A 27,881-nucleotide genomic window follows, 5' to 3' on the forward strand; every position below is an offset into this window, starting at 1 on the left:
CTCTCCAAAATGCATAATTCTTTGTCCCTTAGATTTAAAAAAAAGATTTCTACATACTGTATATATCTTTATATTTTTTTTCTTATGCTCCTTATCAAGGTGTTGGAATGGAACCATCTTCTAAAGATGCCTCCAATCTGTATGGATATTTTTGCACCAGCAGTTGGCGACCATATTGTTGTTGTAGCATCATATGGTTCTTGTGAAGCACATTGCTTCCAATTTGAAGGTGTGTGGAAACTTTCATGACAATGTTGATAATGTTGTTTATGGTATGTTTTTAATTATGATTAAAATGATGATTGTTACAGTGATAACAATGGTGGTGGTTATGATTATGGTAGTTGTGATATTGATAATGATGATAGTCATCAGTGATATATAATTATTTACAGTATATTTCCTGTACTTGCGCATGAATATTTTAAAAATGCATTTGATACTAAAAATGTACATTAAATATGTTCATATTAATTATGATTGTTTTACTTTAGTCAAGAAATCAAAGCCACCAAGTGCTGTCGGATCAGCTTGGAAAGTAGCTTCCGTCATGTAAGTTGTCCTGTACAGGTGGTGATAACAATTAGTGGTGATGCTAGGTTAGTGGTGATGTGAAGATTTTGATGTTATTGGTGATGGTAAAATGATAATGTTGGTTATGATGGTGATACAGTAGTGTACTATTATAATGATGGTAAGATGGCAATTATAATGATGGTGGTGATGGTAAAGTGATAATTATTGTTGTGGTGATGATGGTAGCTTGTCAGTCATGAAAATTTGATGTTAATATGATGGTAAGATTGTGGTGATAATGATGTTGATTTACTCCCTCTAGTGGTTGGTTATCTCTTTTGCCTTCCCTACCATCGCCAAGCAATGTTCTTGTTGCAGCTAATAAGCGACTACAAAAGCCATTCATCGGAGTTTCCACCATCGAACACCAGTCCCCAGAACACCCAGGATTCACTATTCTTATGGTTTGTAAACTCTTAACAGATATTTTAGAGTTTTTGAAACACAACATAGTTATGGTTGTATGTTTTAGAGACCATCCATTACAATTTTCGAAATCCATTATCATTTTCGCATGAGTACAGAAACAAACATATATTAGGGTTGGGGAGAGGTTAACAGTGTTTGTAAACTTTTATAAGGAAAGATAAAATGACGATTGCAAACAGTCACTATTTTATATATTATACCCCCACCCCCTCTACTAGAGAAGAGGGGTTAGGGTCATAAAGAAGAGCATGTTTTGAACACTCCTTACCTTAAAAATAATTAAAAATTCAATATCCCTAGGAAACCCTTTTAGTTGCAGTCCTATTTAATATTTAATTGCTAACAATATTCAAGAGCTTTCTCTTTTCTCAATAGATATGAATGAATTAGAATTGATTTGATATTACGAAATATTAGGGTTGATATTTTTAATGTCTTATTTTTTTTTTACCTATAGACAAATTCAATTGGTGATGTGTTTTACCAGACATATATCTCCCATAGTCATCAACTGGCATTGGATAAAACTCAAAATGTGGGACCTGGATGTCCGAAGATTGAACTGAACGAGGCTTCAATTAACAAGTGCTATGACTGGTTGGATGCCCTGACAGCTGACTACCAGAAAAAGCCATCAAATGATGGATGCCTGGCAGATTTAAAAGAAACAGATGCCTCAGATCTAGTCCAGGGTGAGGTGTCCTAGATGAGCAATTAACAAATTAGCCTAGTTATAGTTAATTAGTCATTGTTTTTGTAATTACATAAATTATTTCAGTGAAGGGGTGGGTGCAAGATGGCTTGGTACATGTCAAGAGAATTTTAGGTTTTTAATAATTTTCTTAATTTTTCATTTCACCCAATAACATCTCCTTTTTCATTGCATTTTAATAGAAATGTTTTTAGAAGTTGAACCTGCCCCTGGATGTCCCTTCTGTTGTCAAGAGCCAATCAGAACAAACTATGATCACATAACCCCATCAAAATGTCCAGCATGTGGCCTTCATCCAGATGTCTCTTGTAATCTCTTGGAAAAATATTATACAGGTGCATGTGTCCTAACCAAGAAGAGTCTGGAAATTTCGGATGAGGAGGAGGTCGATGACGTAATCGCCGACGACTTGTATGTGAAGCCGGGAGGTCCTAATGAGGATGAAGTGGGGCGTACACTTTGGAACTTGTGGAAGGGACCTGATGATGAGGTAATACTTTTGCATGTATTGTTGCACTATGTTCAATGACTGCTGGAATGGCTTTATTAACAGAATGATTATTGATTTATTAAGTCAGTCTTTTGCACATAATTATTACATATTGCTGACCACACTTATCACATTTTCTGTGATTTGCCCATACGTAGCCAAATCCTATCGTGATCCTATTTTTTCCCCTTAAAATTCCCAGCAAAATGACTCAATCACACGTGCAAGTCCAAGAAAATCTATCAGACAAACTACAGCTGTCAGTCACCAACAAGAAGTCCATGGGACAACAGGGAAGCGAACAAGTCTGCCTGACACAGACACCACAGACAGGCCTTCACAACGACCTCCAAGCTCCCAGCAAGAGGAGAATGAAGTGCCATCGCAAGCTCCCCAGTCCCAGGAGCCCTTCTCCCAGCAGAGTATTGATTTATTCAGTCAATCGGAATCCCAGCCTTTATCTCAGAATGTTCGAAGGTCTGAACGAAAACGAAGACGACCAGCAAAGTTACGAGGTGTAATGGGATTTTGAATTGAACTATCTGGCGTTCTTTGTAGAGACTGTCTGAACACCGCGCAAACTAAGGAATGGAACTTAACACCAGTGAACTGTAATAATTGTAATTTTAGGTATGCTTGTAAAAAAAATGTACAGTAATATATAAGGGTTGGGGAGAGGTTAACAGTGTTTGTACACTTTTATAAGGAAAGATAAAATGACGATCGCAAACAGTCACCATTTTATATAGTACTCTTTCAGAGAGAAGAGGGAATGGAACTTAACACCAGTGAACTGTAATAATTGTGATTATAGGTATGCTTGTAAAAAAAATGTACAGTAATTATAGTATTAATTATATTGGAATTTTTAATGTTTTAAATGACAATGATGCTTTGTCTTATGAATAAGGAAAGCAATTTTAAATGATTTTGCATTACCAATTTAAGAAAACAATACATAATTTAGATTATTTGAATCATACAAAACAGCTGTCCTTTCTCTATTTCATGGAACTTCAATTCTATAGATTATTTTATCCTCATTTAAATTAATTAAAAAAAATATGAAAGATTGAATAATTAAGTCATTTTTAATAAAATATTCTTTATAAAACCCAAGTTTTTTTTAACTTCCCTTTTTATATAGTTTTTATACCCAGGGATGCTCTAGAGGGTGCATTACATTGCCAAAAATTAACTACACTCTGTAACTATAAAACTGTACGTATGTAAATACTAATTAGCTCATAATATACCTATGAAAATGAGATAAAGATGTTGGGTATTTAGCTCACAACATAAATATACAACTGAGATATACATGATTAGCTCTAGCAATGTAAGAATTACTGGTGTAGATAATAATCTCAAAACCCTAAGCATTACCTGGCAATTGACTTTTCCGGGGTGTCAATCAAATTTAATAACAACTGACCAATCCTATGAAACTGAGATACAGGTGTTTAAATAATTAGCTCTAGCAAATAAGAATTATTTGTGTGGATAATAATCTCAATACCCTAAACCATTAGCTGGCAAATTGACTTTTCTGGAGTGTCAATCAAATGAAACACTTGACCAATCAGAACAGTGTCAGGAATACGCGCTTATGCAACAAACACACGTTTATGTAAGTTTTACGCTATTGTTTTGTGGGACCTTGGCAACAATATCCAAGGGAGGGGCTTAGTGGAAAAGTCCATTATTACATCATCTTGGTAGTGAATCGACACTTCACACAGGCAAGTTAACATACAGCATATCAAATGCCTGCGAATTCTTGGTGTGAATTAGGTGGTCAACATAATGCGCATGTGATGCGCTTTGAATTCCGGAAATCACAGCATGAAAGATAAATCAAAATGCACGTAATGTACTAGCGTAGTTTCACAGCTCAATTATCTAAACAAGGGCATCGAAAGTAAATGTAAATTGTTCTTGTTATATAGGAACCTGCGGCAGCTTACCTGCAGTACATACCATGGTCTTCTATTGTACACCAGGAAAGCTCCCTTATACTTCGTGAATAGTGTAATGAGGTATTTTTCATGCACATGGGACTAATGGCTTAACATCCAACTTAAGGGCAAGATAGAGCAGAGTGTCTTTTAACATAAGGACACAAGCAGGTTTTGAAACTTAAGTCTCTTTCACTCCAAAGTCAAATCCCTTGCCGCTGCAAATCACCCCATTATTTGTAGCTCAGATATGGCTATCATTTGTTCTAACTTTTGACTGTGTTTGGTTTATTTTGGAAGCATTGCAAGAAGCACCGAGGCTGAGGTTCTTCAGCAGAATACATCTTGAAAAACTGTGTATTATTATCATCTTGTGATGCAGGTGGGGGTGCATCAGAATATACAAAAGCAATGCTGTTTATAACACAGTAATAGCTTAAAAGGTTCCTTTAGACTTTATTACTATTAGCTGGCCATATCTAGTTCTTCATTGACTCCATGGTCAATGCAATACTTGCTTCTGCCTTCATGTTCATCTCACGACATTCACCCAAGATGTCTGTTAAGATAAAATATTGTTTAAACTGTGTCAAATAGAATATTCTTAAATGTGGCAGAGCCAAGCCAAATGTTTAATATGTATATTTTAGAGATAAAAAAAGAATCGCAAAAAAAGACCGATTTCACATTTGTGCATTTACAGCATAGAAAAAACTGCCTGTGCAACTTATCCCTCCTTTGGATTGGTTCTGCCACAAATAGGTCACTTGTTTGAGATACTAGACATTTTGTTTGTACTGTATATTTTTTTTTAGTTAATAAATCCAACAGAACATCGATGAACTTGTTCCATGTGTATTTTATCTGTTCATGTGTCGTAAATACAGTCGTACATCCGTCGCACGACGACCCCTAACTCTGCTAACTGTGAGCGCTAGATGACGCGACGCCCTCTGCTGATTGTCGGTAGCAGTCTGAACTGATCGTCATTAAAAACGATCTGTTGCGTTGTCGCATTACTTTCTGCATAGAATTGCGTTGGCTGATGACTGTTAGCCTCATTGAGTGCCTAGCTTACTACTGTCAATTCATCTAAACTCTATAGGAGCAGTTAAGAATGTTCAACAATAAAAACAATTTTCACTTTTGTTTGCTTGTTTCCTACATCTGTCCTTTTCCACCCAGGGTACCTGGAAGGATATGGCATTAAACGTATTTGTGCATTGTAGCACAACTAGGAATTCTCCTTATGGAGTGAAGGCAGTTAACAGTACAGTATTTCCATTGTCAAATCTTTGGGCTGTGACGTCTATAAAGCCACTGACAACCTGTTACACTCAATGCTTGCTATTTGCAAATATATAATAAAGCTACATGTTGTGTACTAAGCAATGGTGTACTCAACTTAAACATGTATAGAAGAATTGACAAATTTGAACCAAACAATAAATATCGACAGGAAAGTAGACACAAGTTTCCACAATACAAAACAACTGTGATATCTGTCTCTTATACACATCTAGATGTGTATAAGAGACAGATCCTATGAAACTGAGATACAGGTGTTTAAATAATTAGCTCTAGCAAAGTAAGAATTATTTGTGTGGACAATAATCTCAATACCCTAAACCATTAGCTGGCAAATTGACTTTTCTGGAGTGTCAATCAAATGAAACAATTGACCAATCAGAACAGTGTCAGGAATACGCGCTTATGCAACAAACACACGTTTATGTAAGTTTTACGCTATTGTTTTGTGGGACCTTGGCAACAATATCCAAGGGGAGGGGCTTAGTGGAAAAGTCCATTATTACATCATCTTGGTAGTGAATCGACACTTCACACAGGCAAGTTAATGTACTAGCGTAGTTTCACAGCTCAATTATCTAAACAAGGGCATCGAAAGTAAATGTAAATTGTTCTTGTTATATAGGAACCTGCGGCAGCTTACCTGCAGTACATACCATGGTCTTCTATTGTACACCAGGAAAGCTCCCTTATACTTCGTAAATAGTGTAATGAGAAAGAGACAGGTGGTAAGAAAGGAAGAGGGAAGAAAAGACAAAAAATAAGAAAAAAGGTAAGGTAATAAGGACAAGAAAATAAATATTTAACAATTAGGTACATATAAAAAAAATCAATGAAATTACTGTATTTTCAAATTATTCATAAATTAACATCATAATAGTATTTAATAGTAATAATAATTATTGTTGATTTTCATTCATTTATTTATTTATTAGGTGAAATTTTAATAATTTATCCCACTCCCTGCAGAAAAGTGCATAGAGGTATTTTACATTATGCATTAAGTTGACAACTATTATTATTATTATTTCACACATATATATATAAACCAAGCAAGAGAAGAGTCAATGAAATACATTTCTAATAGTAGTAATACTGCTTTGGAATGAATGTATCAACAGAAATAATGAGATTTTTGAATACTAGTACATTATTTAGAAAATTTGTCTAATAAAAATCATTTGGACAACTTTCAACTTCAACATATTAAAAAATTGTTTTCCTCCAGAGCCTGGCTTTAAAATAAAACTCATTTGTAACAGAATCAATAATACTGCAGCAGTTATTATCAAGAAAATCCTTTAGTAAAATCAAATAAATTTATAACAAAAAATAACAATGATGTAAAAATTTGACTTTTTGTAAGAGTCAATAATATTACAGTAGTTATAATAAATCATACCTATTGATTATGATAATGAAATGATATAATCATAATACAGTAGAACCCCTATTAAGGGGACACATTTGGGACCAAAAAATGTGTCCCCTTAATAGGGGTGTCCCCTGAATAGGGATTGGCCGTAGTATTAAAAGATATACTTTCCCTTGATTTGTGGCCGAAAGTGTCCCCTTAATAGGGGTGTCCCAAAGTTCCACTATATTTATATACAATAATAGCCACTAGATTATCCTTTACTTACCTAATAGCCACTAGATTATCCTTTACTTACCTAAGGTTTTGATTTGATTTGCTGATACATTTAGATCAGTGAGTTGCTTCAGATTATTAAGTGGAAGCAGAATTGAAATACTGTTACGTGAAACGTCCAATCTTTCGAGGCTGTCACACTGCCCAATACAGCCGAGATTCACGATGCCTGCCAAGTGGGTTGAATACAAATGAGACTGATTAGACATCAATTACCAGAAATTGTCTCCATAAAAAAATTTTAATTTTTAATTAACATCTATAAATAGCATGTATGTCAATTAAGTTAAATAATAATGACACTTAATTATAAATCAACTGTAAAGCACCATCTCTCTCTGAATAAGTGTATCAGCAGTGTATTTAGTCAACTGTTTATCAGTCAATGACAGCCAGATATTCCTGTCATGGAATGGCAAATACCAAGTACCAAGTAAGTAAGCATATGGAAGACAGTAATCCAGGGGTTCCAAGTTGGGAAAAGCCACTTCTTGGATATCTTGTTTAATGATGCACATGACCAGCTAACTTCTCAATTTGCTGGAAATGGGTTGAGGTTCTGGGTATTTTTTGGTTTGCTGTGTCAATTTCTTGGGAAGTCTGCAACTCGCCAGAGACTTAGAGAACCCCAAGAACTCAATTTGCTGGAAATGGGTTTAGGTTCTGGGTATTGTTTGGTTGGCAGTGCTGATTTCTGGGAAACTCCTGCAAGTCGTCTGAGACTTAGAGGACCCCAAGAACTCTAGTATTCAGATTTATAATTTGAATGTAACTTTGTGGCCAATGCATTTTGCCAAACCATTATCAGCTGTGAGAATATTTGAAAATTGTACCTTTTTGTTTGAGATCCAAGTAATGGATGCTGGTGACATCAAACTCCCCTGAAGCAGCTTTGAGCGTTTCAATTGTGATGGTATCATCTAAATCAGTGAAAGAACTTTCTTTTAATGGTAAGTACTAACTATAAAAGCCATGCTCCAGAGGAAAAAAAACATTCAACATTTCAATCAATTTGATCATTATCAAGAATACCGGTGAAGCGAATCGAGTCTCACTTGGTTGGGGGCCAGAGGAAGCCACGGGTATATTTGACAGATTATGGCGAATTTTTATTACTTATTTGATAGGCATCGAGTTACTATAATATATGACATAATGTAGGCTACGTTTTCTAATGTCGAAATCAGCTTCCAAAACCAAACATTTTGAATAAAGCAAGAAACAAAGAGTATGCAATGTAACCATCTAATTTATTTTCAAATCCTCATTCTTGAAAGTGAAATTCTACATTTTGGTAATTTTGCATGAAATCTGTCGAGGTTGCTCACCTATCATGATGTATTCCAAGCATCATGAGGTTATCCAAACGAGCATTTGTCATAAATGAACACAATTTATTTTTAATTAGTCTTATTGAAATATTATTATTATTATTATTGTGATGAAAAGTTTAATGAAACAATATGGTGGTTAACTAACATTACATATATAAATAAAATATTTTTTTTATTTGTTTATTCCCCGACAAAATTTACTCGTTTTCCCCGACCCTCTGGCTCCACCACTGGACCTACTAGGCCTAGCCTAAAATTATATTATTATAATAATTATTAATACAATTGCCTAAAAATAATAAAAATTCATAATATCCTAATCTAGGCCTAGCCTAGTTAATTTGTAGTTACTGTGCGAATAAAATTTTGCTGAGAATTAAAACTGTGCAAGGGACTCTAGGCCTACATATCATGGTAAAGCCAAAGCAGAAGACGTGAAGGACCACCTACGACTATAACCTAGCCTCCAAGCTAGGCCAATCATGAGTCATACAGGCCTAGCCTAGGCCTACCTTGGCTGGGCCAAGCCCAGCAGTAGTAGAGTAGGCTAGCCAAGCTAGAGAGGCCTATGCCTCTGGGGCCTAGGCCTAGTCTAGGCCTTGCCATGGAAAAGGGACAAGAAGTGCATTAATTTAACTCGTTGAGCAAATGACTAGCCTACGTCTACCTAGATATGTTTTTATTCAATGCAAATATTTTAGTCACACCTTCTATTTCGGTAAATTCAGCCATACCTCCGTCATTTCAAAACCTCCGTCATTTCAAAACCGCCGTAGCGCGTCATGTTGTCATCCCGACGTGTTGTCATCCCGACAATCCCGTTTATTATAAACGTTGCCAGAAATTCACTTGCATTCCCTCAATGTACGGTGCTAGGCATTTCCTTTCAAAATCATTCTTCGTTTAACATTACAGACATAATATGCCTAGGATACCATAATAATTTTTTGGAGGGTGATCATCTGCAGTGGTGGCGCCAGCTGGGGGAAGGGGCGGAATTTCCACCTCCCCGTCGGACAGGCTTGGACCACCTGTCGTCAGATGAACGACTATTGTAGGTCGTTGGATCAAAATATTAAAAAGATAATAATTTGCCTATTCAAATAAATGTTATTTTGATTGCCAATCCCTAATATTATGATCTAAAAGCACATTTTGGACCATAATAAAAACTCTTCCCTTGGTCTACAGGTCTTCCATTAGCACCTCACCATCCATGATCATGAAGAAAGGATCCAGCTTTTTATGTTAGATAATTTGAGGGTCGAATAAGAGCGAGGCAAACCCCCAAAAAAAACAAAAAAACAAAAAAAACCCAGCAATTCTGATGTTTGATTATACTATACCATACTACTTATACCTACTTCTACAAGCTGCTTTACTATTTGTATGTGTCTGGGTCAGATTTTTGGTTTGGGATTTAACTGTTTTTGTAGAAAATAGGAGGGGGAGACAAGCGCCGCATACATACCCCTCTAAATCCACCACTGGGAATATGGGGACATGTCCGTGATATACCGTCCTTAAAGTAGATTTCCAATTCAAAATTATAAGAAAATATGTTTCTCACCAATTAACATATCCAGTAAGTTGTTAAATTATTATTTTAATATTTCTGTTACATCCGTTTCTTCGGTTGGTACTGGAGAGCTCCTAGACAAATGACCACTGCCCTCTTTTGAGCAATCCTACCAAGTACTGTACTGCCGAGTCATTTTGTATTTTTATGTTCGTCTTTGTAAACTTGAAATGGTAAAATAAATATATATATATATATATATGATATAGGACATCCATAGATAATTCTGTTCCTATCACCAAACTGGCTGATATAGGAATTTTCGTATTAAAATGTAAATCAGGGAAAACTATTTCAATCTGCGTAATACAGTATTAAAATTTTGTAACTTATTGAGGTTGTTTTTGCAGATTTCACAATAGACAGTATAGACTTCATAACAAATATAATTAGGACATTTATATAATTAGTTTTAATACACAATACACTAGTGGTGGAAATATTCATACAGGCAACACAAGCTCTTTCATTCTCTAACTCCACACAACAGCTAAACAAAAACAAAGACAAATCAATTATGTAATTATTACTTTTATTAGTTTGCTCAAACGGGGCGACTGTCGTGTAGGCTAACACGAACAAACAGGGACCTAGATTTTATGCCCTCTGTTGGTTCATCCTTCATTGTACGGGGAAAACATGGACTACATGATAATGCGAACCATGAGATCACATAATGTATAAAATACAATCTTGTTGCGATTTCGTGGAGGATTATCATTTAACCTACTCGCTAACATCTGGCGATGTAACGTTCGTTAAGATTCACAACGAAAATGAAACTAGGGATTTTTATAAACATAGATAATGTTGTTTCCTAGCATAGATTCATGGTAGGCCTATAGTCTACAATAGTTCCAAATATAACTTACTACTGTACTCTTTTCTGACGAAAAAACACTGCACGAGATCAAGCAGTTAATACTATTAAGAAATCAATATAGCATTAAATCAATTTAAAAATAGAAAGAAAAATCGTATCCAAGGCCTGAATTTGTAACTAACTTCATATACAGCTAATCTTAACATCTTTGGAATAAAGAAAAAACATTATAAAAAGTAATTCAAGCTAATATCATCATATATTATAGTTGTGGTATAAATACAAATGCGACCTGGCACAGTGACTACAATTTTCAAAATTTCGACATGACTGGCAGTAACGTGAATGCATGTGGTAACTATACCATCACAGACAAGGCTGGTCATTGGTTGATAATGCCATACTTAATGTAATCTAACCAATCAAATCATGGCCCGTTTACTAGGAAAGGGAATTTTGTTATATTATCAGCTGTCGAAACATGGAAACTAAACATTTAAAACAAAATACATAAATAATGCGACCGGTAGTGAATACAAATGGAAGCAGTTTACGAGCCTCTGAAATATTGCCCAAAAATCTGTCATAATTTGTTGTAATAACAGAATTTCACTGAATTTTCTTGTACAGTAATACTGATAAATGTTATGATACCCAAGATCAATGTGTTTGTAGTTTACTGCCAAAAATACAATTGTCTTTTTATCGTTTCAATAATGATTATTTCATGTGCAGTGCCTACGTATCAATAATTTTTAATACATTTTTTTAAATTTTTACACTTTTTTTTGCTTATGGGTGCTACTAAAGCCTATATAATTACACATTAAGTCTACCTAAAGCATTTGTCGTCATTCAACACTCTTCCATAGCGATCCTTATGCGCTCCTTCCCATTAATGATTTTTGCATGACAAACTCTCCTTTTTTGTATACTTAATTGATTCAATGTTCGGGTCTAACTACATCTGGGGGTAGGGAACCGTGAAGGAAGGGTATCCCTACCCCCTACACAGCATCACATTGGAGTGTAATAGTAAAAAAAATAAATAAGATAAATAAATTTCAAGATAGAAATAAGCATTCAAGTTCAGAACAGGCTGATACTCCAGAAATGGCGAATTTCATTACAATTTAATCTTCCATCGTTATTAACAGGGAAGCAGAGATAATAAACAGAGGGATACAGAAATAGAGAAAGGTTGTCGAGTAGCAGGGTCGATAGTATGAAGATTTACATAGCGTTCAAGTCGGCCAGGGTCTGATCCAACTCATCAGCCACCCGTCGAGATTTCTCCTTCTCCATAAACAGCTCATCTGGAAGGCAGAGCAAGAAGCGAAAAGAAAAAAATGAATGAGATGGATAGAAAAGGATAAGAGAGTGAAAGAAAGCAATAATACATAAGCACCAAATAAAAGCACTTTAGGTAAAATAATTGTCAATATCATTATAGTAAATACTTGTTAGCACAAAAAAGCAACCAAGCGAAAAATGGGCTGAGGAAAAAAGGTTAACATTAAAATCACAATACATATATACTGATATTATATATTCTACATACATAGATTTATGCATATGTGCACTTATCAGTAATCTGAAATTCTAATTTTTTTCAAAAAGTTACATTCAATACCACCACCACCACCACTGTGTGCTTTTAGCCTATACAGTGCCTAAAAAAGCCACGCCCTCTTTTCCTAAAAAGTTAATTCATCTACAGTATATCTATTTTTTCATCACTCAATGGAATGTCTAGCAAAAAAATATCAGACAATCATTTGTATAATTTTAGCATAAAACTATTGTTAGACAATGACAATTAACGTTTTTTTTAATATTTAAATTTGTATCAGTGATAATGTTCTCATCTTACAACATGATAAAAAAATTATTAATTTTAAAGACTAAGTATGGGTTAATCGAGACCTGATACAAAACAGGCCTTTCTACAAAATAATTCTAATAATATGTAGGCCGCCAAACAGTATATATCAATTACAAATGGGTACAAACCAGGTGTAGTAACTTATATGTACGTACATTAAAAAAATCATAGAAAAGCCCAACTTCATTCAAACTACATCTCCCTACAATGGCAGATTCTATGCTTACTAGCTACTTTGGATTTAATTTTGAAAATGATTCTGAAAATCTAAAATAGTAATCACCTGCTTGTAGGAATATGTTTACACAGTGAACAAATTACTTAGCTAAGAAAAGACACAAAAGATAATTGTCCAATAATAAGTATTATAAATCAATCACTTTTATATATAAAAAGAGGACTCCACACATTATTGGTCATCAAAACTCCATCATTTGGTAATGAGGTCAAGCAACTGCTTGTTGCAATGGCAACTAACAGGCAAGCAAGATGGAAAACATTTCAACAGGCACTAAAAATATTAATAAATTAAAAAAGAAAGGAATCAAAAACTCCTATATGTGCTTGTCGTCATTGCCATCTACTGCTTTCTCCTGCCCAGCATCATTTTTTTTTCTAAACACTGTCTATGTCTACGATTAATTGGTCACAATCCATCGAATGTCTAGGTTCTTTTGCTTGACCTGCTCATCATCCACCTGTAAAACAGAAAAAAAACCCACTAAAATTCAACAACAATATTTATTGTTATTGATTTGTGCAGTATACTCTTCCACTTTTGGAAAAGATTCCCTTTGTCTATCTTCTTTATTATTGGTTACTAAATAATTACTATTTAATAACCAATCATAAAGAAGACATAAGATAAACAAAGGAACTATTTTTTTTGTAGTAAAATGGGCAGTATACTGGGAGAATATTCTGCATTGTATTGTTAGAAAGTTTGCATGGCAAAGTAATAATATATTTAAATTCTTGCAGCCCACCACGTAGATAGTTCTGAAAAGGATTTTTGTTTTTGTTGAGAATATCAATGTTTTAAATGAGTTGCTTCCATCGTCATCAGAATATTACTCCCCTGATGACCATTGAAACATCGAGACATTCTCAACAAAAACAACAGTTCTTTTCAGAATTATCTACATGGCGTACCGCAAGCATTTAATATATTATACTGCATTACTTAACATGCACATTGGCCGTATGGCATAGTGGACCAACAACGCTTGAACGTTTAATCTGAAAGACAGCGCCCTACTGTAAAATCAGTCATCCGGCTGAAACACACAGAGAGCAGGGATTGAATTGCACCAAGGGTCAGAAAGGATATCCACAGCTAAGCACACACTTTAATCTTAAATCTTAACCTTAGTCTTAAAGTGTGCAGAACGATTTTATGATTTTACTTTCTAAAAAACAACAGTAATGCAAACACTGAATAAAAAAAAAAGTGACTTACTTTATTTACATCTCATTGACTTCTAACAACAATGCATCCAATTCGTTCTTAACAGTAACATATTTATGTTTCTCTGTTTGTAGCTCCTCTGTTGAATGAAATGAAAAATAAAACTTGATGAAACTGTAACTGACATCCAGACAGTGATTTTGAATCAAATGTTTAATTTTTAAAAGTTAATTAATATTATTGTTGAATAATAACATATATAATTATAATTATGATTTCTGAATAAAGATAAAAATATAAAATCAATTTAATGAAGTAAAAATGTGAAAGGTAGAATCAGAGGAAGGAGAAAGAAGGCAATGACACGAACCAATAATTAAAAAAAAGACTGAGAAATTGTGGCAGGTATTATTTTTATAGTAAACTTATAATAAAAAGTGATGGAAAGTGGGATTAAAAGAACTTTGTGGGACCATAACACTAGCTGCTATTTCACAGAAAATGAGACATCAAGCCAATTACTTGGATGTCATCTGGATAACGGTTTGGATTAGACATACTCAAGAAAGAAGCATTCTCATGGTTGTGGATGTCGATCTCTGAAAGTGTTTGTTATGTTTTTCTTTGCTCTCTAATGTCATTTTTTTATCAAATGCAATAAGACAGTACAAACTGAATGAAACTCTATATATCCCAACAATATGATCACTACTTTATTATAAGGGAAAAAGATGGTGCTTAAAATATGAGCATGTTTGCTTATGGTTATTATACTACATATCCCCATATGTTTATGAATATACACAATTGGCTACAATATAGTATCTTTTTTATATATAATTATGAACATAAATTGTATATTATTATTGTCTGGCTAAATTCACAAGCCACAAAACCGGTTTCTACATTATTATTTGTATAAAGCAGGTTATAGAAACTGTTTCTTTTTGAGTGAATGACATCCAGTTCCATTGCATCAAACATTTGGCAAATTTCTGATATCAAATATTTATACATTGCATAATGAGATTATGAATGTCATTTTGTCATTGAGAAGATGAGAGAGAAAATGAAGAAAACTAGTGCGTCACTAAAACTATGCAAGCTGACCAGTTCAAGCTTGGAATGTAACCAGGTGGGACACAATTTTAATTCCAATGGGCCAATGATTTTTAACTTATTCCAAGCATTCTGGTAGCAATGGGTATCTGATCATTTGAACAATTGGAGAAACCTTCAAAACATACAAACTTGTTCAGTTGGTGTGAACTGTATGCATAATACAGTACATAAATTAATTATTCCATTGGTCAATATATACAAATTACAAGATAATATTATTATAATATAAATGTCAATCATTATAATTATGCATATATTCAGCATCAGATTAATCAGTAGTTAGGCATCTATATGTGTTATTATTAATAATTATATTATATAATATGAACAGTAGATTATAGCAAGAACAGATTCTGGAATGCAAGACTTGAAAATGCCTCACCGTTCCACATACAAATTGTCAAACACAAATTACTGGGATAAATGCGTGTCTTTTGGTACGGTTCCTCAAGTATTGACTTATTTCTTATATTTTTTAAAATTTTCATTCAAAGAGGAATTTATTAAGTATAAACTAATAAAGAAATGTTCTAGGTTCTTTTTATAATCCAGTTAAAAAAAACAAAAAAACAACTGAATGTTTACTATTCTTTCACTTAGTCCAGTTAAAATGTACCAACTCTTTGCGACCCTTAAAATGGGATGAGGAAGTGAAGCTATTTTACAAAAAAAAAAAAAAATCTTTTTTAAATTTTTGTTTTACATGACTTACACCCAATAAAATGGATTGAAAGGTATCCACCTTAAAGCACCAAGCTACCGATCCTCAACTACAAATCCTCTACAACCATTAACATTCTTTTTTAAAGAAATATCTTCTAACAAAAAATAATGAATTTATTTGAAACTACTATAATTATAGTTGTTTTACTTTGCTAATTTGTTGTGTTGTACTTCTATTCAGTATGCATTTAGTTTATAAGGAACTATTATGAACTAACATGGAACTGTTTGTACATTATACTTATTGTTGCTAAAGAACTATGGATTACTTCATTTGATGAAAAAAAATATTGTAGCAAATTTATGCTGTCAACCTTATCTATTACCATTTTATAGTACCAAATTTAAATAACTATGAGAATTAAATGCATTACCTATTATCTATTGTCAATGCCATGAATTTTCTTCATCCTATTCTAATTAAAGAATGATTTCCATCAGGGAGGTAAAATATTATCCTATTAAATTATGCACATAACAACCTTACAAATGCAATTCCATGGATAAGTTTAATCTTTGTTTTATAATTAAACGTTGCTGAATACAGGTAGATTACAACATAAATTATTCTAAATTTGTGATAACAGTTGCTTAATTTATGATAAAATTTATTATATTTTTGTCACACGGAATAATCAAAGTTTTTACCTTTGTCTTGTGCCGTTCATCTTGAAAATTCCAGATCATAGTTTTAATTTTGAAGTTATTTTTTTATCTTTTTCTTTCAAGAAACACTCATATTAAAACCTATATCTAAGATCACACCATGCAGAGTTTGGGTGTTTGTGAGTTTTCCACTAATTCATGCATATATCAATAGTAGGCGTATTTTGACAGCTATAATTTATATCAATACAATTTAGCGTGCATATTCTGGGCTTAATTTTCAAATCATTATATTTTGTCATGGTAGCAGATAATAAAGTCATGTTCACATAAACATGCAATGGAATGAAATTGTTGGGAAAACTTTTTTTTTTAAATTAAAAAAGCTGGTCCATGTAAGTCATATCATATAGCTAGGATAAGGGAAAGATCAAGAGAGACCAACAGTATCCATTAATTAAAAAAACTTCCTTTGTATGCATTGCAACAAATTAATAGTGAACTAAGAAATTTTTATAAAGAAAGTACTTTCAAATATCATCACTAACCATAAGATGTTAGAAATGTTATGTTGATGTCTTTATTAAATTCAAATAATCATATGCATTTGTGAGAGTAAGATATGTATGTGTGTATTTTCTGCACTATATTATTCTTAAGAGTATTTATTATTAATATTTCATTTCAATCCATTCGGACTTCATTCAAGTAAATGCAAAATAATAAACTATTTTGTTTGCTTCAGTATCTAGTTAAAACTAGGTTACATAATCTTTATTTTAAAAAAAATGTTTATGTTAGATTGAATCCTTATTAAAAACCACCACAAAGAAGTTAGCACAACGAAAACAATGTAATAAATCACACACACACACACAAAAATACAGAATTATAAGGAGCAAGATATTGGGTAAGATTGGTATCTTGATTGAGGATATTAGGAAATTCCAATAAATAGGACCACTTATCTGACAAATGGAAAATATCAGTTATCTGACAAACAGATATTTGCAAAGAATCAGGATGCATGATGATCATTGATCAATATGAAGAAAGCTACAAACTTAATTTCATACCATGTGGGAAAAAATCATAAGGGATGGGCTCAATACTTTGCTGGGAATTTTTAATTCGCTTAGTGGAGAAATACATCTACCAGTAAGTTTTGCTATTGTTAATGTAGGGCCGTTTAGGTCACAGTATAACAATATATAGCCGCACGCAATATTTAGTAAGAGAAGAATTCCTGATTTTGATAAGTCTCATGCATTTAAACTAATGAAATATAGTTTTTGTCACAGAAAATATCATATTGATACTTTAATTGGTTTCTTACATGAATCGTTCATTGAACTATATTTTTAATAGCCTGGTAATATACTGTAACCTAGTACTAATCTACATATTATAATCATTACTTTTTTTAAGCATCTAATCAAAATTTGAGGAATAATAATCATAAAAGCTTCACTATTGTCGGCTTTGCCTTAAAGATAATTACTGCTGGTAGAAATGAATAGTAATTGAGGAGGTAATATATTAGAAAATTCTCTTTGCAAAAGCTCCTTTTAGTTTCTACTTACTTCACTGTAATGTGGAAGTCTTGCTTTGCTTAACATTTTCATACCATAAGGTCCTTAAGTCCTAAGTGATCACTACATTTTTTTTTTTTTCATTTTTTAAATTTATTATATACTACATTAGCATGAACCAAGACTAAACTAAATGTAATACTTCCTTCAACAAATGAAATGAACATGCCTAGAATACTGGGGAAAGAGAGAGATAGTCCTAGTATGGCAACAACATGTAAAGGAAGACAATGTTGGATGCTACAATTAGCATACCAGGCCATTTTATCTTGTAACATGCTATTATAATTTAGGAGTGATTCATTGGTAAATGCAAACCTATCATGTGTTGACGACAAGCTTACGGTCAATACTAGATCTAATCCTCATGGCAGAGATCAGAGGTTGAAATTTGTTAGCAAGCAGAGTTACGATAACATAACATGCAAAAACAGCGCATCCTTCAGGTATGGGAGAAATTGTCAGCAAACATTTCAATTTTCTTAGAAATCCTTCTGTGCATTAACATCGCCTTGTTAATGAACAGTCAATGAGGCCCGACTCGAAACACAAAGACAATTATACATTACAATAACGCTCTTATTAAAGCATATTAAAGAAGGGAAAAAAAACAGACAAGGGAAAAATCATAACATAAGAAGACCTATAAAAATACATCAGTTTTTTTTGTTTTTTTTTTATAAAACATACTTCAAAATAAATTTCTATAACAGAAACAGAATGATAAAAACAGACAGTGGTGGTGGTGGTAGTAGTAGTATTACCATTGACATGAATCAATACTCTTGACAACTTTAATTTCATTACACTAATTAAAACATCTGAGCTTAACAAATATGCTGCTGTGTTCAATGTTACAGCGATCTACTGAACCACATCATTTGAACCGATTTAAGAATCAATATGTTAAAATCATTCATGTACTATACATACAAACCTCACAACACAGCAAGATACTTAAATTTTGCGATAAATATATATATTGTATACAGTACCGAAATATTCAAAGAAACTATGTTAGATTATCATTTTTTAAATAAAAAAAACTGCAAATAATTAGTTGGGTCAAAGTTCACCAAATAAAAAAATAAGGTTATTAGAAGGTCAAAGTTCACAGGAGCAAGCGACTTAGTGATCATACTCACTACTGTCGTCCCAAAATTTGCTTTTTACACCTACGGCAAATTGTCATTTTTCTGAGTATTTGGTACTGATCTGTCAGATACAGAAGCAGAATGTAAGTGGATAAGCATCCAACGAATGCAAAATGTGGTGTTTAGCTTCATTTTTTTATAGCATATTTTCACAATAGTTATTGCCATAAAATTACCATTATTATTAACATCACTAATGGTTTGCATTGGATTTCTATAGCAACAATTGTGAATCTATTCTGCTCGCAAATTTTTTCTCATGTTTTTGCTTTGACCTGTGAACATTGACCAAGAGAAAAATTGTCTTTGCTGTATATTTTTTAGAATTGGCTTTTCAGCTGTTTTCTTTGCTCAAAGTGATTTCAATAACATTGGCTGGCAAGCACTAGTAATAAGGTTTTCAGATTACAAATAAGATATAAAATTTGCAGTGCAAAAAAAAAAATATATAAGAATATTGTGAAACCTAAACACTACACACTGTGCATTTACATAAAAAAAATGACATCAATGAACTCATTGTTGATACAATAAGGCAACCATTCTCAATTTCACAGCTTGATTATCACTGAATAAAATTCACCTGTCTACCTTACGCCAATGAGAATAACTACTAAATCAATAAAAATTTGCCTCTAGTAAATTCTGATAAAAACAACCTTTTATAAGAATTTACTGGAATAAGATAATGATCCAGACATGCAAATTAGATATTTTTAACATAATACCTATTACTGTAAAACACACAATAGGAATGACCGTAAAAATAAGAGTGTGAGGGGATTGGGGGTAGAGCAAGTAACATACCTTCCAATTGATCAATTGCGACACGGATCGTCTTCTCGGACCTCTCAGCGAACTCGGCTCTTGTCTCAGACTAGTGAAATGAGATAAATTATAAATTTATTATTTTACAAAATAGCTATATGGTAAAGAACAAAATACATTACTGTTGTAACATTTAACATAAACTTGACACTAATTTAACTATACAGTAATTAGTATAAGGTACCAAGTACATTTTTTAATATTTAATGGTAAATATTTTAAGAACTGGGAAGGCGTAAAAAAACCCCAAAAAGAGAGTAATTCTCTTAATATCAATATAGAAAGGAATCCCATTTACTTAAACCATTTGAATCTTATCTGAAGAGGAATATGTACCAAAGCATTTGAGACTTAACTTGCAAGGGAAGAGGATGACCTCAAAGGGGTTAATTCTTAAAATAGACACTGTGGAAACATACCTCTGTCATCTTTGATGAAAGTTCCTTAATTTTCTTTTCAAACATGTCCTCCTTCTCGCTGGCAGTCTCCTCAGCCCTTGTCAGTTCCTTGACTTGATTTTGTAGCAGTGAAGTTTCATCCGTCAGCTCCTGCACTTTGCTGTTGAGTATATATTACACAGTTAGATTTGCTAAAATTTTGCAAGTTAATAAAACAAGTAACAGCAACCATTTAAATACTACAGAATTAAATCTATGTTTACCGAACAATGAATTTATACTTTAGTTGATACAGAGAGGCATAATAACCTGTCAGGGATTCATATTAAATATCATATCCTATATTTCATCGACATCATCAACATTCATTATAAATATTACGAGCAAGAGGTTGACGAAATTAGCACATTTATCAGTTTCAATACAACTTTTAATATATGTTTTAATGGTAAACATACATTAATCTATAATACAATATTATCTATGATTAGGTTAAAATGAAACTGATGAAAAAAACCATTGTTAGAACTAAGTAATATTTCTACGTTTGATGCTGTAAGAAAGATGCAAATTAGGTGAACTATATTCCAACGCACACACATACCATTGAGTTAATTTAACTAAATTAGAATGTGCCAATAACAAACTTTGGCACCTGCAATGTGTGACCAAAATGGCAGTTGCACCAAGTCATCCTTGATTTACTGTTTTACATATTACGGATTAGTAAATTCTATTTTGACTATTCATTCAGAAGATCATGCTTTATGTTTTGTTTGTCATTATACATCTTCTCTGTCAATCCTGTAAACGAAATTAAGTAGATTAAAATGGACACATTCCCAACAGATCTGCATACCTCCTTCCTCATTTGGACACAATTATGGGATAGCTTGTAGGGTTAAAATGTAAGGGTGAGTATAAAAATTACATAAACAGTTTATTTCTTCCTGGAGAAGTAGGCGATTCCAAAAGGCAAATGTATGTTATATTTCCCAGATATCATAGCATGCAAGATGGGTAAGAAAAATTAGAACAAACTCCTATTAGTCAGTTGTCTCCAACAGTTTTTTTCTGCAAAAAAGGACTGATGATAATGTATATATTAATGAGGAGGGGGTAGTATGTGAAGTACTTTACTGCTGGGTAACTCCATGGATTAAAAACAGAAACTGGTGTTATCGTGACTAATTTCTCAAGCGTGTCCATGCTGCACCGGTTTTAGTTCAACGGAACAATCACTATAAAAACACGGAATAAGAGCACATGCAAAACTAGCGTGAGAGCCTGTCGAGGTTCAACAACCCAAACCTAGCAACATGACAGCCTACCCTTCCGCTTGACTGGCTCGTTCTTCAGTACGTTCCAATTCACCTTCAGTTACTGTCAATTTTCTTTGAACCTGCGTTTAAAATAGTATGAATGTTTGTGTGTGTTTACTCAAGACATTTAATGAAGGCAAAGACTGAGCTGGATTGACAGATATCATTTTGAGGTCTAATAACTCAACTCAAATTTATATACTATCCACATGACTTTTCAATGTTCACTATTAACAATTAATTTTTCTCCAGCTAATAATATTTGTGAATTATTTTGCATGACCGTGAAAATAATATCTATCTATCATATCAGTCAGCCCTCAGAAAACACCAAACATGTCTGTTAGCCTCACCTTTTCAAAGAACAAACCTGTTCATCTAACTTATCATTCTCAGCTTCATAGATCCTATTCTTGTTACTCACCTGGCAAGCAGGGATAAATAAAACAATTGTAATTTCACACACATTCATAACAATTGGTAATTAGAAGCTAAGTGTAGAGTCATAGGTAAGCAAAGTTACAGAAAAGGAACTGCTACTACAGTATATTAACAGGTGATAATTATGATGATGATGATTTTTTCCAAAATTTCTATTTTTTTCATGGCGACAGATGCACCAAGAGGCCAAATTTATTACATACTAACCATCATTCATATTGCCAGATAAGTTTTTGAAGCAAGGTATAATTAAAGTCTAATCTAAAAGAGTAATTGTGTAAACATGAAAATAAAAATTTATAAAAAAAAAACTTAAAAAAAAATAATTAATAAATAAACATTTTTTTTAAATAAAAATTAAATAAAAACTGTTTTCATATCTTTGCTGGACTAAACATGTTTTTTAACTATAAAAAAGGAGATTACATCGATGCCTATTTTTATTTAAAGAGGCTGAATTATCAGTTCATCATTAGCAGGTGGTACTGTAAAACCATTGAATTCCCTTCTATCTAGAAAAAGTATTCTTATCAGTCCATCTATTTCTTGTAATCATTCTATGGTTACCATGTTAACTCATTGATTGTTACCTCCTCAAATTTGCGATCAGTTTCTTCAGCTAGCTCCTTTAATTTCTGAACACTTTCTTCCAATCCAGTAATCTACAAATTTAAAAAAAAAATTATATGTATCAAAAATATGAAAAATGGAAGTTAATCTCCAAAAATCTAAACAAAACTGAAAATTTGGGATTGTTTAGGGGTTCGGTCTCCAATTAGATGGGTTAACTTTGTGTTAAAAGATTGAAGATTTCCATTTGGTTCTTTGAAAAAGTGGTCTCGAATTAGAGGACTCTTGGAAATTAGGTCTCAAATTGGAGAGTGCACTAATATTTTAAATATAATTTTTGTTTTATTTAATATATCATTATTTACCTTTAGATCATCTGTATTGCTACGGTCTTCAAGTACTTTCCTCATCCTGCAAAACAAAAACAAAAATAATACATCATCAAAATAATTTGGCATTACATATATCTTTTTACGTGTGGAACTCTTTATTATGTGTGAAGCATACTGTAAGTAGTTAAAAATGAAGTTTGCCATTTGCACTTTACAACCAAATAATAAATAAAACAAAATTTTTTTATATCTGTCCACACTTAAGCCTGGTTTCCATAAAATCACTACAGTCGCTACAGCATTTTCACTGCAATCCTTGCACTGCTTAGCTGTCCCCAACGTAATTGGTAATGCACCATAATTCAAACTGACCAATCAGCCTTGCCAAAGGAGTTGATGATAGCCTATAGCCATTTCGATAGCCACTTAGTGAATGAAAACATTATGGCAAATCATGGACAGAGCTTTTCATTTGGTCAATTGAAATTGTTGTTGTTCCGAGGCTGTATACTATATTCAGATTTACATTTTAAATATATTAGCACAACTATGGTTACGCTTACGCACAGGTCTACTGTACAAATACAATAATATGGCTTGCAAAGAGAGTTGTGAACATAATTACATAAACCACAAAGCTAATCTAATCTTTTCAACAGATGTATCATCTGAGCACATTTTAAACTACTGGTAAAAATTGTTGTAGCTCTTTGTCCATGGTCCAAGCATTTCTCCTAGTTTTACAGTAGGCAATTTCTTGGGATTTATGTACTTTTCCCAAGTATTTACAAAAATAGTAACAACAAGTAATGGTTGCAAGAATATTTTTGTATATGAAGTGCATCTGCTTTTAAGCAATATGCATGATAATTAATACTTAGAAATTTATTAAATTTTAAATCATTCTTTGTCATTTCTACAATAGGTATCTAAAGAAGCTCAACTACAGTATGATTATCCCATATTTTGACAGTGAATTAAAACCAGATTTAAGTACTGCACACAAATTGTGCCAATCATAAAGAATCTTGTTCCTCATCACCAGACAGTAAATCAATAAAGGCGAATTTAGCTATATCCACAATGCAATATAATTTCTAGTTTCCTCACACACAGGCCTGAATGCAAGCATCCAGAAGATGACGACAAGCTGTGATGTTGTGGTTCTTACATTCGCACAGGCTTGGAGATTTACACGAAAGAGCAGGATCAGCCAGCTATGCTTGAGTTCAGCCTACTATTGATCTAATCACACCCTTTAATTACTGAGTATAATTATGTATGTATGGTAGCCAAGCATAAAGGATTTCCTATCTCCTGCCCAGATAGATGACATTTATAAACTATGCATGAAGGAACGATGCTATTATACTAATAACATAAAAATGTGAACTCTCTTAAAATAAATAAAACACCTACTTCAGTGAAGTATTATTTAATATTAAAAGATAAAAAAATCAATATAGTTAAATACCTGTCTCTTATACACATCTAGATGTGTATAAGAGACAGGGTGATAATTATGATGATGATGATTTTTTCCAAACACAAAGAAAGTGGGACGAAAAGGAATTAAGCACCTTTCTACAGGTCTTAACCATAAACCATTATATCTTATAATTTTTCATTTTTACTTTTGGATACTACACCTAAAAACACAGCTTTTGGATTTTTGTTATCTACAGGATAACATCCACATTTCTAATGTACAGTACTGATAGTATGCATTTGTATTATTTTAACCATGCGACCGCAATGTCAATAACACAGTGGCTATTGTTACACCAATCCTACAGTATAAGTTAAAGATGTTGCAGCGTTTTTTATAGGAGATATTTCTTGTTTATTTAGATACTTTTGTTCAGGCTTATATCAATGAGTTTGTACCATGTCAGTCAAAACTATTTTTCAATAAGAATTCTGATTCAAAGGATATTGTGGTTTAAAAATTATACAGAAAACCAGTAACTGTATAAAATGCCTGATTGGAATGAATAATACCACCATAAAATAGAAAATCAACAGCCACTAAACATTCCTTTTCCATTAGTCACTACATTATGCATACCCAAGGGATGTTCTAAACAGTTTGCCATCATAAAAAAAACACAGAAATAACTGTATTTTTAATGACAATTCAATGGTATTTAATAACTCCAGGTTTTTAACTTCTACTACTACTGCTACTAGAAAGATTTATATTAAATCATGCGTTTATAATAAATATTAAATAAGTGCTAGGTAGAAATGTCGGAAATCTTTTTACTTCTAAGCAAATTTTAATTAATTTCATACTAAACAATACTTCGATTACATGGTCTTATGACAATTTAAAAGTATATAAATGCTTTTAATATCTTTAATGTTGACGGCCCTTAATTTAAGGGCTTTTCAAGGATGCCTGTGCATACACCTCCCATAGGAAGTCAAGTGTAATAGTTAAGTCTACTAGAACTCTCGCATAAAAAAATGTACAGGAAAATTTTGATTGCTTTCTGGGAATTCTGAACTGTGAATAACCAAGAAAAGTAATAGAAGCCAGCAAAAAAAAAAAAAAATTGTATTCAATGGTCTTAATGAATCTTTTTCTTCCACTGATCACAACCATTTAACCACACAATATTCAAGAGCATTCTGTATACAGTACACTAGTGTAACCCACCATTAAGGAATTCTATCTTGCATAAATGCCTGGTGTAATTGACCGACAATTTTACAAATGCTTTTGATGAGGTCATGGACTGTAAAATGCTTTCGTAAATTTATACTATTGAATTGAAGTGGGATGTTATCGAAACTTAGCATCTAAATACCCATCCAAATTGCATACAGACCTCGTTTGCTATAACAATTCTCAGCAGAATCAAAGCCTTAAATTTTACAGTATATTATACTACAAAAGAAACTGAAAAAATGTTCAAATAAACTGATCACCACAAATCTGCATCAGCTACAGTAAAAACACAATAAAATACACTAATATTCTATTATTACGATGTCATGGAACATTTTTTCAAATTAGATTTACTGTACCACATAACACAACAAAGATAAAATGTTTTTATAAATCTATCTACTGAGTAGACTACAAATTTAGGTGTATGATAACATTTCTACAATCTATTGAAAAATAGTTTAGGGGTAATTTTACTTGCCAATAATTGTTAAGGGATTTTTCTGGGGTTGGGATCAGGTGTTGGGCTTAGTACTGTAGTAGCCAGGTCATCTCTCAGAAAGGGCACCATTTAGGGATCTTCTGCTAATATTGACCAGGAACAAGCATTACTAAAAGGATCCAATGTCCCATCAACCTAAAGGCAATTAAATGAGGCTTACAGGCTATTGTTAGTGAATTCCTGTAGTGAAAGTGATTCTCCTTCCAAATACAGTGTGGTAAAATACTCATTCATCACCATTATTTAATCCCTTTTTTGCCTTAACCCCATCCCTGTTAATCCCTGTGTAACTCAAAAATAGGCTCCCAGTGGGAGCATGTGTCTATGCCCTATACTGCCTTACTGTACAGGTATTATGTTTACTAATACGGTATCCACATGGGGATTCGGTTAAATGTGTGGTGTTACTGAAGTGACTTTTTAGTGAACTTTCTAGGACAGGTCTTATATTCATTTTTATCTTTTGCTCTTGACTCATCCCATCATTCCTGCATACCGGATTTACTAAATCTTACTGGGTTAACTGCTAGACGATAACATAGTGTCAAGCCCCCGAGGGGCCATAGACAAAAAAAGTATCACCTAATAATAATACAATGACTAGCCAAACGAATACAGATAATCCTTGTTTGTATAGCAACCAATCAGAAATAATTATCATCGTTATCTCATACTTAATTTATATCCAACAGACAGTAGACTTGCGAAACTATAAGTTGAAATTGCTGTAAACTACCTTACTGTATGCTATGGGTATATGCCAGTATACCTGTCTCTTATACACATCTATATTAAATAAGTGCTAGGTAGAAATGTCGGAAATCTTTTTACTTCTAAGCAAATTTTAATTAATTTCGTACTAAACAATACTTCGATTACATGGTCTTATGACAATTTAAAAGTATATAAATGCTTTTAATATCTTTAATGTTGACGGCCCTTAATTTAAGGGCTTTTCAAGGATGCCTGTGCATACACCTCCCATAGGAAGTCAAGTGTAATAGTTAAGTCTACTAGAACTCTCGCATAAAAAAATGTACAGGAAAATTTTGATTGCTTTCTGGGAATTCTGAACTGTGAATAACCAAGAAAAGTAATAGAAGCCAGCAAAAAAAAAAAAAAATTGTATTCAATGGTCTTAATGAATCTTTTTCTTCCACTGATCACAACCATTCAACCACACAATATTCAAGCGCATCCTGTATACAGTACACTAGTGTAACACACCATTAGGGAATTCTATCTTGCATAAATGCCTGGTGTAATTGACCGACAATTTTACAAATGCTTTTGATGAGGTCATGGACTGTAAAATGCTTTCGTAAATTTATACTATTGAATTGAAGTGGGATGTTATCGAAACTTAGCATCTAAATACCCATCCAAATTGCATACAGACCTCGTTTGCTATAACAATTCTCAAGCAGAATCAAAATCAAAGCCTTAAATTTTACAGTATATTAT

At 32.9% G+C, this 27,881-nt stretch overlaps 3 protein-coding genes across 8 annotated transcripts in view; 1 reads left to right on the forward strand and 2 right to left on the reverse strand.

Moving 5' to 3' along the window:
- The window catches only part of LOC117110007, a gene marked incomplete in the record, with an annotated part of 10,396 nt that extends 5,391 nt beyond the window's left edge, over nucleotides 1-5,005 (forward strand). The window contains 6 exon segments of the mRNA XM_033252550.1: nucleotides 100-229; nucleotides 495-552; nucleotides 839-980; nucleotides 1,463-1,697; nucleotides 1,900-2,207; nucleotides 2,410-5,005. Coding sequence (XP_033108441.1) covers nucleotides 100-229; nucleotides 495-552; nucleotides 839-980; nucleotides 1,463-1,697; nucleotides 1,900-2,207; nucleotides 2,410-2,739 — 1,203 coding nt within the window.
- Nucleotides 4,645-9,216, reverse strand: LOC117110973 (leucine-rich repeat-containing protein 61-like). The gene is made up of 4 exons (XM_033253829.1): nucleotides 9,166-9,216; nucleotides 7,958-8,044; nucleotides 7,147-7,293; nucleotides 4,645-4,724 (listed from the first exon to the last, which is right to left on the reverse strand). Exons 1-4 carry the CDS (start codon nucleotides 9,188-9,190, stop codon nucleotides 4,645-4,647), a joined length of 339 nt encoding a protein of 112 aa, XP_033109720.1. The 5' UTR covers nucleotides 9,191-9,216.
- A 1,336-nt stretch (nucleotides 9,217-10,552) lies between these two features.
- LOC117110013 (tropomyosin-like) overlaps nucleotides 10,553-27,881 on the reverse strand; it is a 43,342-nt gene continuing 26,013 nt past the window's right edge. For 2 of the 6 annotated variants that reach the window (XM_033252564.1, XM_033252598.1), the window contains 7 exons: nucleotides 23,275-23,320; nucleotides 22,930-23,001; nucleotides 21,908-21,978; nucleotides 20,598-20,736; nucleotides 20,158-20,227; nucleotides 14,205-14,292; nucleotides 10,553-13,443 (listed from right to left, as the gene is read on the reverse strand). In XM_033252564.1, the coding sequence (XP_033108455.1) occupies nucleotides 14,210-14,292; nucleotides 20,158-20,227; nucleotides 20,598-20,736; nucleotides 21,908-21,978; nucleotides 22,930-23,001; nucleotides 23,275-23,320 (481 nt within the window). In that variant the 3' untranslated portion in view covers nucleotides 10,553-13,443; nucleotides 14,205-14,209. Of the gene's footprint in view, nucleotides 13,444-14,204; nucleotides 14,293-19,341; nucleotides 19,412-20,157; nucleotides 20,228-20,597; nucleotides 20,737-21,907; nucleotides 21,979-22,251; nucleotides 22,323-22,929; nucleotides 23,002-23,274; nucleotides 23,321-27,881 lie in introns of all 6 variants that reach the window. The other 4 variants (XM_033252571.1, XM_033252605.1, XM_033252587.1 and 1 more) reach the window with 3 other exon arrangements.

Source organism: Anneissia japonica, unplaced genomic scaffold (assembly GCF_011630105.1).
Source record: "Anneissia japonica isolate Jap-2015-1 unplaced genomic scaffold, ASM1163010v1 scaffold1511_len2985839_cov193, whole genome shotgun sequence".
NCBI lineage: Eukaryota > Metazoa > Echinodermata > Crinoidea > Comatulida > Comatulidae > Anneissia > Anneissia japonica.